This window comes from Phoca vitulina, unplaced genomic scaffold (assembly GCF_004348235.1).
Source record: "Phoca vitulina isolate PV1807 unplaced genomic scaffold, GSC_HSeal_1.0 scaffold132, whole genome shotgun sequence".
Taxonomy (NCBI): domain Eukaryota; kingdom Metazoa; phylum Chordata; class Mammalia; order Carnivora; family Phocidae; genus Phoca; species Phoca vitulina.
The window spans coordinates 328,577-345,468 of record NW_022589835.1 but is presented as its reverse complement, the minus strand read 5'-3'; the positions used below and the strand labels follow the sequence as shown (position 1 = coordinate 345,468).

The following is a 16,892-nucleotide window of genomic DNA, read 5'->3' as shown; positions in this document are numbered from 1 at the left end:
GTTTTGTTTTATAACTTTGGATAAAGAGCTGGTCAGTGGAGTTCTTCACACTATTGTGATGGAAATCCCTCCAGGAATCATATAATTTTCAAACCTGGATGCCCAGTGACTTGTGAACTTTGCAATTGCCACAGAGAAATGACACATAGGTTAACAAACAAAATTAAGCTCAATCAATTGTCAGTATTACATGAATGAGTAATATTATTATTTATGTGCTTTGGAAGTTTTACAGATGATATCATGACCTGGGTTACTATAATTAAAAAATTTTTTTAATTCTATAATAGTCATCCACATGTTCATTAAGTGGGTAAAATTATAGCAAATGCTGAAAAATACACCTGACAATAACTTGAAGAGCTGTTTATATTATAAAAGTTCATAAAGCAATTGGGAAAAAAAACCCACCATGATACACTATACAATTTAGTAGGTAATACAGAGAAAATAAAAAGCAACACTAAATAATTTTTTGCTCCAGTATTTGTAAATATATATCTTCTGGGACTATATCTTCCCTAAATGTCATATAGTACTAAATGTGAGTTTTTAGAGACATTAATTTAAAATTTACAAGGGCCAAAGAGGACATAATAAATGTCAGTTACAGCCTTGGGGCCCCTTGAACCAGCAGGAACTGTGGCTTTTAACACTAACCACCCTATTATGTTCTATTTTAGATTTTGCTGCCAGCCACTGCTGTGAAAAGTCAAGCAAGAGGGGACACAGGATCAGGCTTGGAAGTCTCTATACACTGTCAAGCGTGAAGTACAGCTGATCCATGGGTACCCTTGACTACATCGCTCAGCCCAGTTATAGAGGTGGAGGATAGCCCCTGTCACACAGACAGAGACTCAGCCCAAGTCTCCTCCTTGTCTCTCCATGATTAAGCCTTGGGAGTTTTTCCAAAGCTAAGGGAGCTCCCTTACCCCATTCATGAGGAGTTCAAGGAGTTAATGGCCAGCCACCAAGCCACTAAGTCTCAGCTTCTTAAGCTGACATACATATGACCTAGCTTTTTACAGAGTGCCCAACAGGATGCATGTCAGCTTGTTCACAGTGGTCACCAGCTCAGCAACACACCCTTTACTGGCTTTTCCTCCTCTCCTGTCTTATTTTCTGCACTTCCTCATTGTTGCTTTTTGCAATCACTTCCGAAGTAAACTGTGAACACAAGCTCATATCTCAGTCTTATGGGTGGAGGGGAGGGGGGGAATCCAAAACAAAGACAGCAAGAACCCCAAGCAAGACAACAACTCCTACTCAACTCAAGTCAAGACAAATACGGGAACTCTAGCCAAAGCACTGACCCCCCTCTCCTCAGCAAAGACTGGTCCCCAAACCACCAATGGCAACACAATCACCCAGCGGGATCAATATCATCACCAGGAGGGTCAGTAGTACTTCTGGTGTGTTTCTCAGAAGATCTGATTGTTTTGCTGAAAACTACCACTTAGGGTTGGGAACATCTGCGTGACAGAACCTGAGTCACATATGGGATATAAACTGCAAGGAAGTCTGGCTTCCTGTTGCTGCTGTAAGAAATTCCCAGGGTCAGAATGACCTAAGGCAACAGAAGTGTATTCTTTCACACTTCTGGAGGACAGAAGTCCAAGATCAGTGTCATGGCACTGACATCAAAGTGTGGACAGGACCTGTTTCTTGCCTCCAGAATGCAGCAGCTGTGGGCCCTCCTTGACTAGTGGCCGCATCACTCCCTCCCTGCCTTCTGGTCACAAGGCCGCGTTCCCGGTGCTTTAATGGAGCCCCAGCAAGTAAGAGGGCAGAGAAGCCACTTCATGCGGAAGATGATGGAAGCCCCAGTGGCGAGCCACCCTCATCCTCACAGGGTCTGAGCTCCGACACAGGTGACCGCACATCTTCTAGAGGGCTTGCCCCCATGCAGTTTGCCAGCATTGGGAAAGGCAGCTCCACACACGGAAACACTGAGCAACCTCTTCAAGCTGAGAAAGAGGTTCCACGAAGGTTTCCCAGCCCGCGGAGCTCTGGACGCTCCGGAGTATCCTCTCCACCTGCCCGTGGCCCCTCTTCCCACCACCGTGCGCCGGGACGCCAGGTTAGCGGCGCTTCTGCGACACCGGCGCATATCGGGTCCCTCCGCATGCCCCCTCCTCTCCGGGACCCTGGCCCACGCGTTGGAAACCTCATCTCTCTCAGTCCACTCCTGCCATTTCACTGCTGAGCATCTCCATGCGCCCTGGCTGTGGTCTGGAAAGCTGGGGCAGTATGAGACCACCTGATTTGATGGCGCTGTGCCTCATTTCTCTCCGTGACTGGACGGAGCAGAACTTCTCTCTCGCTCACCTTCCTTCCCATGCAGGTCAGTGTGGCGAGCATAATGTTCCGCGGTGACTCAGACACAGGCCGGGGAAGGGGGGCGGGGAGGAGGTGCGCCTCCATCTTGCAGCAGCTCCATCTGGAGCCTGTTCCAGAGGGGACACCGGCTCTCCCATGCAGGGCTTGGAAGTGCTGCGTTGACCTAAACCAGTGCTCTGGCCCTTCCTGACTTAAGAGAGGGTACAACATGTGGGGATGGGATGGAATGTTGAGCACCTCTGTTTCAGCATATCAGCCCAGAATAGGAGAGGTCTGTATTCCCAAAACAAGCAGTCACTCCATTTTCCAGCCCCTGACACAGGTGGCAAAGGAAGACCCAGGTGAGAAAATGTATAAATATTTTGTGTTTTTACAGTGGCAGCAAAAGTACCTGAGACATAAATACACACATTACCAGAAAAGTGCCCACTCCAAACTTGTAAAAAGGTCAATTCCAACCTCTGCTTTATCACCGTTTCCTCCTTATCCCATTGGTAACCTCTCTATTCTGCCATCACATGATCTTGAGCTCTTTCTCCACCAGCCAGCCCTAGAGTCAGATAAAGAGCAAGAGGAGAAGGAGCTGATCTGTGAATGAAGCAGAGAGGAGAGAGTATAAGAGCCAAAAGAGAGGAGGAAGAGATGGTAATGGAGCAAGGGGAAGCCTTTGGGGAGTTTCTGGTTATAGCCTGGAATGTCTGGGATCTCAATGCTTCATTTCAGCCACATGCACAAGGACAAGACAGGGAGGGAAGAAGGGTTTAGGTTTCATTGAGAAAGTTGGGGTGATGGTGATGGAAGAAAGAGTTCTGGAAAGAAGAGACTGTTAAAGGTGAAGCCAGCACCTTGTGTTGGACGTTTGGATTGGTGCTAGTGGCCCCTGCACCCCCAGACACCTGCACACCCCCACCTGGGTCACGGAGGAAGGAGTAGTTGTAGCACAGAGTACACCAGAGACTACTAAGGCACGCATGCATGCACTTAATGAGATGCTTCCAGACCAGCACGTTCCCTTCTAGCGGGCAGGTGTATGTGCTAACTACAGCATACAAGAAGCAACTTGGTGAACACCTTCCAAAGGCAAGATGAGTGAGTAAGGGTAACTTCTGGTTTTCAGACTTTTTAAAAATTCAACCCATCACAAAAAATACATTTTATATTCCGACCCAGTAAATCCCATATACCCTCACACAACTGAAACAGCAATTTCACAAAACGAAACTCATCCTTACTAATTGTGGTATGCTCTGATGCTTTCTTTTCTGTCCTATCCCAGTTAAAAAATAAGTTCATCAAGCTCTTCAGAACTGATTATGCCTGCAATTTCAAAAAAATGAGTTAGATGAGACACTGGCTCCTCTACCCCTGCTTCCCGTGGCCGTGGATAGAGGATTCAATGAGCCAGGACTTATTCCCCCCGGAATGTGTTGGGATTTGCAATGTGACCATTTCCTCTGAGATGGATCCCTGTGTAACTCATGCTTTGTTTTCAAAAGAGATCCCTTGAATCCTGTGGCAGTTTAACCGTGTTGGCCTGGGAGTGACTCTTCCACTATAGACAAACTAGAACCGTTTGTGAATTTGATGCTGAGAGCAATCTTATTTCTGAAGTCCAGGGAGGCAGCTCTCTGTTGTCCTTCATTTATTAGCTACTGATGGTATATTAATATCTGCTCGTAAGGTTATTTTCTCTCAGCATTTATTAGGTATTTATTTTTTTAAGATTTTATTTATTTATTTGAGAGAGAGAGCAGAGAGCACAAGCGGGGAGGGGGGAGGGAAGGAGAAGCAGAGGGAATGGGAGAAGCAGACCCTCTGCTGAGCAGGGAGCCCGATGCAGGACTCAATCCCAGGACCCTGAGATCATGACCTGAGCTGAAGGCAGAAAGCAGACACTTAACCGACTGAGCCACCCAGGTGCCCCATTATTAGGTATTTATAAGTCACTTCTTATATAATACTTGCTCACTGACCATTGTCTTCACAATAGAGGAAAAGTCCCCAGGGGAAAGAAAAGCTGCTCTTTGTCTTTCACGGAGTCTGCAGGCTCTTTTGATTATTAATTATGTAATGCTGAGCAGCACACTTAGCTCTTGGAATCTCATGTTCCCCATTTCTAAATTGGAAATAAGAATATATACTATAGAAAGTTGTAAAGATAGAAGCTGTGTTCATACACACCTCAGTTCAATCATTGTCACTCAGTTCCTGACCACTGCGACAAAGCAAGTATTGTTATAAAATGAGTCAATGAATTTTTTGGTTTCCCAGTGCATATAAAAGTTAGTGTGCAATAGCATTTTCTAAAAAAAGCAATCTATGTACCTTAATTGTAAAATATTTTATTGCTAAAAAAATGGTAACCACCATCTGAGCTTTCATCAAGTCATAATCTTTTCACTGGTGGAGGGTCTGCCTCAGTGTTGGTAGCTACTGACTCATCAGGGTGGTGGTTGCTTAAGGCTGGGGAGGCCATGGCAATTTCTTAAAATAAAACAACAATAGGGACACCTGGGTGGCTCAGTCGTTAGGCGTCTGCCTTCGGCTCGGGTCATGGTCCCAGGGTCCTGGGATCGAGTCCCACATCGGGCTCCCTGCTCCGCGGGAAGCCTGCTTCTCCCTCTCCCTCTGCCTGCAGCTCACCTTGCTTTTGCTTGCTCTCTCTCTCTTCTCTCTCTGACAAATAAATAAATAAAGTCTTAAAAAAAAAAAATGGAGTTTGCTGCATCAATTGACTCTTCCTTTCATGAATAATTGCTCTGTAGCATGTGATGCTATTTGACAGCATTTTACCCACAGAACTTCTTTTAAAATTGGTGTCAGTCCTCTCAAGCCCCCGCTGCTTTATCAACTAGGTTTATCTAATATTCTAATCCTTTGTTGTCATTTCAACAATCTTCACGGCATCACCACCAGGAGTAGATTCTATCTCAAGAAACCACTTTCTTTGTTCATCCCTAAGAAGCAACTCCTCATCTGTTGAAGTTTTATCATGAGATCGCAACAATTTAGTCCCATCTTTAGGCCCCACTTCTGACTCCTCCTTTCCTGCTGTTTCTGCCACATCTGCAGTGACTTCCTCCCCTGAAGTCTTGAACCCAGAGCACTAAAGTCTTTCCACTAACACTTTCTCCATGTCAGCAGTAAGGCTGTTTCACTTTCTGATCATCCATGTGTTCCCTGGAATAGCACTTTTAATGTCCTTCAAGAACTTTTCCTTTACATTCACAACTTGGCTGTTTGGCACAAGAGGCCTAGCTTTCAGCCTGACTCAGCTTTCGACTCACTTTCCCCACTGAGCTTAATCATTTCTAGCTTGTGATTTAAAATGAGAGGCATGTGACTCTTACTTGAACACCTAGAGGCCATTGTAGGGGTATTAACTGGCTAATATCAATACTGTTTGTCTCAGAGAATAGGGAGGCCCAAGGAGGTGGAGAGAGATGGGGAGACAGTCAGAGATGGGTAGGTGGAGCCCTCAGAACACACACATTTATCAATTAAGTTCACCATCTTACTGGGCACAGTTCATGGGGCCAAAAAACAATGACAATAGTAACATCAAAGATCACATGATCACAGATCACCATAGGAAATATAATAATAATGGAAAAGTTTGAGATATTATGAGAATTACCAAAATGTGACACAGAGACACAGAGTGAGCAAATGCAATTGGAAAAATGGGGCCAGTAGGCTTGCTTGATGTGGGGTTGCCATAGACCTTCCAACTATAAAAAATGTAGTATCTGCAGAGTGCAACAAAGTGAAGCACAGTAACACAAGCATGTCTGTGAGTGTCCTTTCCTTTGTTATGCTGTTCACCTACTGGTGAGAGAGGTGGTGGATGTTTTCATTACACATGGCAGTGAGGCCCCTCTCCCGACATGGACATGGACACAGAGTAGCTGGCTGTTGTACTCCTCATCTACCGTACTCGACACAGTTAAGCACATTCACCATCATTCCCAACATTCATGGAAGAGCAGTCCAGACTGTTTTGACTTGGGCACTCCACATAGTCCTTGGACTGCTGTGGGCTGACTATCACCCATCTGCTCCATGGAGCCTGCTCTGGCAAAGATGTATCACTGCCACCATGTGCTGGACACAGCCTCCTCTTGGCAGCTCTCATCCACTTTAGCGTGCCTGCTGCACCTGACACTGTCCGTGGGAACACTCCTTTCCTAGCTCTCCCAGTCTGCCCCACCTTTCCATCATTGTTGCTGATGCTCCTTCCTCTGCTTGCTCCTGGATGAGACCTCTCATCTGTGAGATCCTGGGTGGGAAGAGAGGTGCTCCTGTGTCTGTGATGAACACCAGAGAGGAGCAGGGAAGTGGGGACAGCAAGGGGCATGTGTCATGTCCCTTCCCAGTCCTGCCCTGAAGAGTATCTTTGGCCCCAGAGGAGAGAGGGGTTAGGGCAGAATCTGAGAGTCGGAGCAGGAGCACTGCTGCACCAGGGCCTGGTGACCAAGGCTAACACACGGGGGAGACGTCCTGCTACAATGCCAGAGCACAGGGCCAGCATCTGCTGTGTTGTGCAGAGCTGGTGACCTACACCAAGTATCCCCATCTCCAGAGAGCAGTAGGGAAGCAGCTTGCATGGAGGGCATTTCCACAGGGAGGCAGGAATGGCGGGGCTTTTCCTTGAGCATATGGGAGGCTCTGTGAGGTCTCCCAGCTCTGAGCTTTGGGCAGAGACTAGCCAATTGTTCACCAAATATGTTTGCTCTTATTTCTCAGATTACAGTCAGATATTTCCCAGCAGCTTCCCTGAGGTGTGGTGTGTCCAGTTACAGTGAAGGGAAGAAGAAGTGAAGGCATGGTTGCCAACCCCTGTGGTTCTCAACACTGCTTTGTCATCTTCTAGCTTGATTCAAGTGAGTATGGGAATAATGTGTTGAGACTGGATGTAGGGCAGTCATTCAGCATGTGGGATGGGACAGGAGAAGAGCTCTAGGCAGCATGGACAGGGAAGAACATTCTGGTTCTTCTATAGGCTTGACACTGGACAACTGTTCGTTTTCACTCTCTGAGACACTTTTGACAAGCAGAAAATATGCCTGTTTCCTTCCTTATGCTGGCCCCAGTGAGAACAGATGTCACAAGATGATGCCAAAGCAGTAGTTGAGTATTTTTGCACATTTCACATGGAGAGTCATGGATGGGAGGGAGGAATGACAAAGTTGAAGTCATACACTCATCAAGCATATATAAGGGATTTTTCTTGGCTTGTCCTGATAGACCAGTTTATGCCGGTGAGGGAAGAGGGTTCTGCTCAGTCCACACTGTGGTATGCTGTCAATGAGAGTTTCCTAACTTGGCTGCACAGGGAGGAGGCTGGGCCCAGGAGATACATGGCATCAAAGAGCACCTCTTGAGAGCAAGGGTGGGAGGGAACCCAAACTTTTAATATTAACTCTGGATCCTTGAAACTGGACCTTAATCCTGTCCTTAGTTTTCAACTCTGATTCTGGCTGTGATTTGGGCATATGTATGAACCCCGTGTCACGGCGCTAATAGAGACAAGCTACAGTGATGCTGATGGCATCCAGGACAATATATAGAAAGTATAAGTTCTCAGATTCCCTGTGGAGGGTGAATACATTCATGTTTACCAAAATTAGGTTTCTTTTTTTTTTTACCCTTTTGAGTTACTAGTATTATAACAATATACTTCATTTTTCTTGTGATGAGAACTTTTGAGATCTCTCTTAGCAGCTTTCTAATATGTAACATGGTGTTATTAACTATAGTCACCATTATGTCCCATGATGTATTTATTTTACATCTGGAAGTTTGTACCTTTGACCCACTTCACCCATTTCCTTCACCAATATGCTTTTATTTTATTTTTTTAATATTTTATTTATTGAGAAAGAGAGACCATGAGTGGGGGGAGGACCAGAGGGGGAGGGAGAAGCAGACTCCTCTGTGAGCGCAGACCCCGACATAGGGCTCCATCCCACGACCCTGAGATCATGACCTGAGCCGAAGCCAAGAGCCAGATACTTAACCAACTGAGCCACCCAGGCACCCCCCCAATATGCTTTTTTAATTTAAATTCAATTAATTAACATTAATGTATTATTGGTTTCAAAGACACAGGTCTACAATTCATCAGTCTTATATAATATCCAGTGCTCATTACATGACATGCCCTCCTTAATGTCCATCACCCAGTTATCCCATTCCTCTACCCACCTCCCCTCCAGCAATACTCAGTTTGTTTCCTATGATTAGGAAATTTTTTTGTTGTTTGTTTCCCTCTCTGATTTTGTCTTGTTTTATTTTTTCCTCTTTTCCCCTATGATCCTCTGTTTTGTTTCTTAAATTCCAAATATCAGTGAGGTCATATGATAGTTGTCTTTCTCTGATTGAATTATTTTGCTTAACGTAATACCTTCTAGTTCTATCCATGTCATTGCAAATGGCAAGATTTCATTTTTTAATGGCTGAGTGTTATTCCATTGTGTGTGTGTGTGTGTGTGTGTACCACATCTTCTTTATCCATTCATCTGTCAATGGACATCTGGACCCTTTCCATAGTTTAGCTATTGTGGACATTGCTGCTGTGAACATTGGGATGCAGGTGCCCTTTTGGATCACTACATTTGTATCTTTGGGGTAAATACTTAGTACTGCAATTGCTGGATCATAGTGTAGCTCTATTTTCAACTTTTTGAGGAACCTCCATAGTGTTTTCCAGAGTGGCTGAACCAACTTGCATTCCCACCAACAGTGTAAGAGGGTTCCCCTTTCTCTGCATCCTCACCAACATCTGTCATTTCCTGACTTGTTTCCTTGATCTCACATTCTGACCGATGTGAGCTGGTATCTCATTGTGGTTTTGATTTGTATTTCCCTGATGGCAATTGATATGGAGCATTTTTTCATGTGTCTGTTAGCCATTTGGATGTCTTCTTTGGAGAATGTCTGTTCATGTCTTCTGTCCATTTCTTGACTGGATTATTTGTTCTTTGGGTGTTGAGTTTGAGAAGTTCTTTATAAATTTTGGATACCAGCCCTTTATCTGATATGTCATTTGCAAATATCTTCTCCCATTCTGTCAGTCATCTTTTGGTTTTGTTGACTGTTTCCTTTGCTGTGCAAAAGCTTTTTATCTTGATGAAGTCCCAATAGTTCATTTTTGCCCTTGCTTCCCTTGCCTTCGGTGATGTTTCTAGGAAGAAGTTGCTTGGCTGAGGTCACAGAGGTTGCTGCCTGTGTTCTCCTCTAGAATGTTGATGGATTCCTGTCTCACATTAAGGTCTTTCATCCATTTTGAGTCTATTTTTGTGTATGGTATAAGAAAATGATCCAGTTTCATTCTTCTGCATGTGGCTGTCCAATTTTCCCAGCACCATTTATTGAAGAGACTGTCTTATTTCCATTGGATATTGTCTCCTGCTTTGTCGAAGATTAGTTGACCATAGAGTTGAACGTCCATTTGTGGGTTCTCTATTCTGTTCCATTGATCTATGTATCTGTTTTTGTGCCAGTACCATACTGTCTTGATGATCACAGCCTTGTAATAGAGCTTGAAGTCTGGAATTGTGTTGCCCCCAGCTTTGGTTGTCTTTTTCCATATTCTCCTGGCAAATATCTTCTCCCATTCCATGGGTTGCCTCTTATTTAGTGGGATGCAAGGGTGGTTCAACATTCACAAATTGATCATGACAGATCACATTAACAATAAATGGTGCTGGGAAAATTGGACAGCCACATGCAGAAGAATGAAACTGGACCATTTCCTTATACCATACAAAAAGATAAACTCAAAATGGATGAAAGACCTAAATGTGAGACAGGAATCCATCAAATGCCTAGAGGAGAACAGAGGCAGTAACCCCTTCAACCTCAGCCACAGCAAATTCTTTCAGGACATGTCTCTAAAGGCAAGGGAAACAAAAGCAAAAATGAACTTTTGGGACTTCATCAAGATAAAATCTTCTGCACAGGAAATGAAACAGTCCACAAAACCAAGAGGCAACTCACAGAATGGGAGAAGATATTTGCAAATGACATTACAGATAAAGGGCTAGTATCTAAGATCTATAAAGAACTCCTCAAACTCAACACCCAAAGAACAAATAATCCAGTCAAGAAATGAGCAGAAGACATGAACAGACACTTCTCCAAAGAAGACATACAAATGGCTAACAGACACATGAAAAAATGTTCAACATCACTAGCCATCAGGGAAATACAAATCAAAACCACAATGAGATACCACCTTACACCAGTTAGAATGGCAAAAATGAACAAGACAGTAAACAACTGTTGGTGGGAATGCAAGCTGGTGCAACCACTCTGGAAAACAGTGTGGAGGTTCCTCAAGACATTAAAGATAGAGCTACCCTATGACCCACCGATTGTACTACTAGGTGTTTACCCCAAAGATACAGATGTAGTGAAAAAAGGGACACATACACCCCAATGTTCACAGCAGCATTGTCCACAATATACAAACTGTTGAAGGAGCAAGGATGTCCTTCAACAGACAAATGTATAAAGAAGATGTGGTTCATATATACAATGGAATATTACTCAGCCTTCAGAAAAGATGAATACCCACCATTTGCATCGACATGGATGGAACTAGAGGTTATTATGTTAAGTGAAATAAGTCAAGCAGAGAAAGACAATTAATCATATGGCTTCACTCATATGTGGAACATAGGAATAGTGTAGAGGACTACAGGGGAAGGGAGGGAAAACTGAATGGGAAGAAATCAGAGAGGGAGACAAACCATGAGAGACTCTGGACTTGGGGAAACAGACTGAGGGTTACAGAAGGGAGAGGGTGGGTGGATGGGGTAACTGAGTGATGGGTATTAAGGAGGGCACATGTGGTGATGAACACTGGTTGTTGTACACAACTAGTAAATCATTGAACATTATATCAAAAACTAATGATGTACTATACATTGGCTAATGAACATTAAAAAAAAGAAAGGAAAACATAAAATAATTGATCTGTCTTAAATTTTTTTTAATTAAAGTTGCAAGACTAAAGAATCATGAGAAAAAAACATGAATTTTATGTGCTGTATTCTGCTAGCACTGGAGTTTTGCAGTTCTCATTGATTTGTAAACTTGGTCTTGGTTGGATGTTCTTGCTGATCTTCTGGGGGAGGGGTCTGTTGCATTGATTCTCAAGTGTCTTTTCCCCAGGCAGAATTGTATTGCCCTTGTCAGGGGGCCAGGCTAAGTAATCTGCTCTGATTTGCTCTTTGTGCCTTTTGTTCCCTGAAGGCTTTCCACTCAGCTTTAGAGGATGAGAATGAAAATGGCAGCCTCCAAATCTCCAGCCCCAGAGCCAAAAGCTTGGGGTCACACTCCTCAGTGCACCCTCAGAGAAAAGCAGTCAATCACTCCTGCCTCCCTGGTCTCCAGCCACACTCCATGCTCACCCAGCCTGCAACTAAGCATTTCTATCTCAGGCACATGACCCCATTTTGAGTCTCTAAACCCTGTAGACTCCTGCGGTGCACTCCCATGCTGCTCCTCCCAGGGGAGGAAGGAGGGTCTGGCTGGTTCTGCTGATTGTTGGACCCCTGCTCAGAGAGCAGTCGCCTGACTGGGCCATGGTTCACAGTTTATGGCAACCCCGAGCTGAGAGCCCACTCCTGGGCTCACTGCTTGCAGCTGGATTCCCAGCTCTGATGCTTGGGAATTCTGCCACACTCAGGCACCTCTGGTCTTCCTGTGACCCTAAGGGTCCTGAGACCACACTGTCCCAGCTAGGGTTCTGCCCCTGTTTAGCCACCTGAGCAACGTCCCTCACCTGAGCAGACTTCTAAAAGTTCTGATTTTGGGGGACGCCTGGGTGGCTCAGTTGTTAAGCGTCTGCCTTCGGCTCAGGTCATGATCCCAGGGTCCTGGGATCGAGCCCCACATCGGGCTCCCTGCTCCACGGGAATCCTGTTTCTCCCTCTCCCATTTCCCCTGCTTGTATTCCCTCTCTCGCTGTGTCTCTCTCTGTCAAATAAATAAATAAAATCTTTAAAAAAAATAAAATAAAATAAAAGTTCTGATTTTGGGCTCCTCTGCTCTATCACTTGCAGGTAGCCAGCTTATGGAGGCTCCCTCCCCACAGTTTAGCTTCCCATATATCACCTGGGATTCACTTCTCCGCACCTCCTACCTTGCAGAAAGTGGTCACTTTTCTATTTGTAGAGTTGCAGCTGTTCTTTTCTTAGATCTCCGGTTGAGTATGCAGGTGTTCAGAATGGTTTGATAACTTTCTAGCTGAATTCCTGGGACCAGATGAAACTAAGATCTCCTACTCCTCAGGCATCCTGGACTCCTCACCCTCAGCCATCCTGGACTCCTCACCCCCAATATGCCTTTAAAGCCACAAAATAATGTGTGTGTGTTTTTTAAATTCTCCTAGTAAATTAACTTCAACATTATCAAACTTTATTATAGGACGAAGACAATAATTAAGTATGGGAACTTGGATAATGATATGGTATTCTTAGAAAGAGCATACTAGGCACTAACCACAAGTCTCTCCTCCACTGAGTCAACTGATGAGACCATCAGGGATTTTCATTACTGATGTCATGATGTTTATTTATAGCATTTCCACTTGATTCTGTTTTTATATTTCCCATCACTGCTCTTCCATCTTCTCATGCATGCTTTCCACCTTCCACTAGATCTTTGGACACGTTAATCATGAAGATTTTAGGTCCTTGTCCAAGAGTTCCAACATCTCTGTCATCTCTGAATTGGTCCTATTGATTTGTCTCTTGACTGTGGTAGTTATTTCTTTGCTACTTTGTGTGTATAATTTTTTAAATTCAATGCTGAACATCATGTGTGGTACAGAAAAAAAACTGAGATAAATAGTAGTTATCCTGGAAACAGGCATGACTCTTACTCTGTCAGGCCATTGATGTGGAAGGTTGAAACAATCCAGACAAGAGTTGAGCTAAATTTGGGATTTGTTGTTAGCATTACTTCTTTTGTGCCAAGACTTCAAATTCCTGCCATCTCACCACCTTGGGCATAGGGCACAGGCTGGGGTGTTGGGATCCCTTTCTCAGGTTTAGTGTCCATACTCAGCTTTCAGCCGCTGTGGCTTGCTTGTGCCAGATCTGACCTTCTCCATTGTTCTTGCCTCTCTCCAGTAGTGGACGGCTGCTTGTTACAGGTTCTGGGATCATGGTGAGAGGCAGAGGATCCTCTGTGTCCTGATCCAGACGCAACCCTGTCCCGGCTTTTACACCTGGGCAGGGTGTTCCTGTCCCTCTTCCCTCTGGTGCCCAGCTTGCCTGGGTGGAAGATGCCTGCCTCACATCCCCCTCTCCCTCAGGGCTTGGTTTCAATATAGCATCCTGGGCCCAGCAAGTCTTCCTGCCCTGCCCTCAGGGGCACAGGGCTTTTGCTTCTATCTGTCTCCAGCAGCACTGAGTCATTGCCTGCCCCTTTCCCCACAGCTTTTGCATTGTGAGGAAGAAGGGTTAGGTAGGTGGTGGTTTCATGCCAGATCCACACAGCTCAGTCCCTCTGATATCTGCATCACTGAGAGCACTCTCTCTTAGCTTTGCCTGACCTCATCTTCCTTGTAAGCTCCTGGTGAATGAATGAAAGCCTTTCCTGTCCAAGCCCCCAACTATTCTGGCCCAAACTCAGGCTCTGGCAACTCATTAGCATTTGGGCAGACTTCTTCCTGTCCACACTGTGGCTTTGTCCCCTCTCCCCTTAGAGGGCTCTGTCCCTCCTAGGACTTTAGGCTGCTTCATAGCTCTGTGAGGGTAAGGAAAGTTTGACTTGTGGTTGTCTGGTCTTTCTTGTCGTTAGGGCAACACTCATTAGCTTTCTACATCCTTGATGGAAGCAGAAATCACATTTTCCTAAGAGCTTTCCCTTGGTGAAATGCATTCGTGCCAGCAAATATCTTCCATGTTATAAAGAGACCTGTGGATGAGGTTCACACCCAATCGTGATTTGTCATAAATTGGACTGAAGTTGTTTACACCAGCAATTACTTAATATCCAATGAACATCTACTCTATGCGAGCTCTGAGTGCATTGAGGAAATATATCTTGCAGGGTTTTTTAACCAGTGATGGGTAGAGAGAGATTTTTATTTGATTGACTGTCCTGCTTTCCTCTTGTTTGTTTTTTATTTCAATCTGGGTAAGAAGCAGAGCTTGAAAGACTGATGAATGCTCAAGAATCCATTAAACATTGGGTCAGTGCTCAGTTCCTTTTCATCAACAACAGGCTTTAAGGTAAAATTTTGCAGAACGGTGGTCAGGAATAAAAATATCTCCATTCGAGCAAGACCTTCTCCAAGACATGCCCGTTTTCCTGGAAGCAAAAATAATTTTATTAATTGGCTTTTGTGAAGATTAACAAAGGAAAATGGAAATTTTTATCATACAGATTTCTGTTCTTTGCCCACCAAGGATGGCTGGGACCTGGAGCCTGCTGTCTTCAGGTCACCCATCAGAATGACAGGACAGGAAGCCCCCCCTTGGGCAATCATTTCCAGGTGCAAGAGGGCAGTGACATAAATATTTTCAGAAAAGTTCACATTGAGCTGGAGGGGCAGCCTCCTTCACAATCTAGAGATTAATGTCATGTGTATATAGAAATAATTTGATTTTTGCATTATTATTCTAGATTGCCATATATTACAGGGACAAATGAAAATCATTTCATAATCATTTCCACAATCATTTTGTTACAAAATATATTTTAAAATATACTGAATTGATTTATCTGTGATTCCATTTTAATAGATTAAATTGATAGATGGCCAGAAATGTGGAGCTTTATTTACCAATAGAGAAGGGGACGAAGAAGTCACTCTTCCAAAAGCTGCCATTTTTATCCAGAAAATGGTTCAGATCAAACCTTTGTGAGTTTGTAAACTCTTTACTGTCATACAAGACAGAAGAGAGCAATGGGAACACAGTTGTGCCCTAAAACCAAGAACATCTAATATTTAATAAGAGACTTCTTTCCAGAGAGCCCAGTGTCAATTGCTGGAAGATGGGATGACAGGTGACACAAATGACTCTGAGGGGAATGGCTCCATCACAATGATGTACCCACAGCATACCCTGCATCTGTGGGAGGAATAGCTGAGGGGCAAATGACACATTTGCGGAAATCAGGTGGAAATTGATGCTGAAGTTTCCAAGCAAATGGGTGGGACTCTTGTCCAGGGCATGAATGTGAAATAGACTCTCAGGGTTCCCTGGCTTTTCCACCATGTAAACACAGACTCTAAAACACACATCCTTGGATCTGCCTTCACCCGGCACAAGAGCCAGTCCCCCGAGCCAAGGCAAACCTTGAAAGATAATAACAGAAAATATTACTGAGAGAGGGAAATTTTGTGAACCTATCTACAGCAGAACTAAATTCAAGAAATTTTATGTTTGATACTTTTTTTTTTTGTTTGATACTTTTTAATGGAAAGCAAAATTATTTTTTAAGGAGTTACAAATGGAACCACAACAATTAGTACAGAACTGAAAGAGAAGACAAATGTTGTTCATAAACAAAACCATTACAGTTGAGTAGATGATACTTCTATTTTTCTGAATGAAATTGTGAACATATGATGATGATACACATTGTATATGTAAATATGCAATTGCAAAAGACACCACTTTAGGAGAAGCTTGTGCTTGAGGAAACACGAAGTGATGAGGATGATGTAAATTGGAGGGTTATGCAAGTGCAGATTGGGCATAGGGCTGTTTTTTTTTTTTAATTAAGTCACAAAATATGCTCTCTTTTAAAATATTGTCTCTTGTACATTCTCTTTATTCTTTATTTTGTAAATCTCACCATCATGTTGCAATTTGCCTTTCCTCTCTCCATGTCTCAGACCCTACCTCTCATATCGTATTTCTCTTTATTTCCCTGCAGTGCATCCTGGATAATCTTCCCCGACTCCATCACACATTATTTCTCACCTCAGCCGTGTATAATAGATCCATTACGCTGTTTAGGCCAACTATAATCCTTTAAAATTTAAAATAACTACATATGTATTTAAATAACAGCTTTATTGGGATATGAGTTATATATCATAAAATTCAACCTTTTAAGGCATACAGTTCAGTGGTTTTAGCATATCCACAGAGTTGTATAACCATCGCCTAATTTTAAACATTTTATTCACCCCAAAGAAACCCCCATACCCTATTAGTAGTCATTCCCCATTCCCCTTGACTTCCAAACCTATTAAACTCTAGTTTAATATCTGGCTCTATGCATTTCCTTATCTGGACATTTCATATGAATAAAATCATACAATATGCATCCTTTGGTCTTGCTTCTCTCACTTAGCATATTATTTTTAAGGTTTATATGTGTTGTAACATGAATCAGTACATCATTCCTTTTATTCATTTTTTTAAATTTTTATTGTTATGTTAATCACCATACATTACATCATTAGTTTTTGATGTAGTGTTCCATGATTCATTGTTTGTGCATAACACCCAGTGCTCCATGCAGAACATGCCCTCTTTAATACCCATTACCAGGCTAATCCATCTTCCCACCCCCCT

The 16,892-nt window shown here is 43.6% G+C and overlaps 1 protein-coding gene across 1 annotated transcript in view; it reads right to left on the bottom strand.

Annotated features, from left to right (window-relative positions):
* Nucleotides 1–14,463: 14,463 nt before the first annotated feature.
* The window catches only part of LOC116628835 (cytochrome P450 2C23), a 21,926-nt gene continuing 19,497 nt past the window's right edge, over nucleotides 14,464–16,892 (bottom strand). The window contains 2 exon segments of the mRNA XM_032399170.1: nucleotides 14,464–14,670; nucleotides 15,146–15,287. Of these exon segments, the coding sequence (XP_032255061.1) occupies nucleotides 14,483–14,670; nucleotides 15,146–15,287 (330 nt within the window). The 3' untranslated portion in view covers nucleotides 14,464–14,482.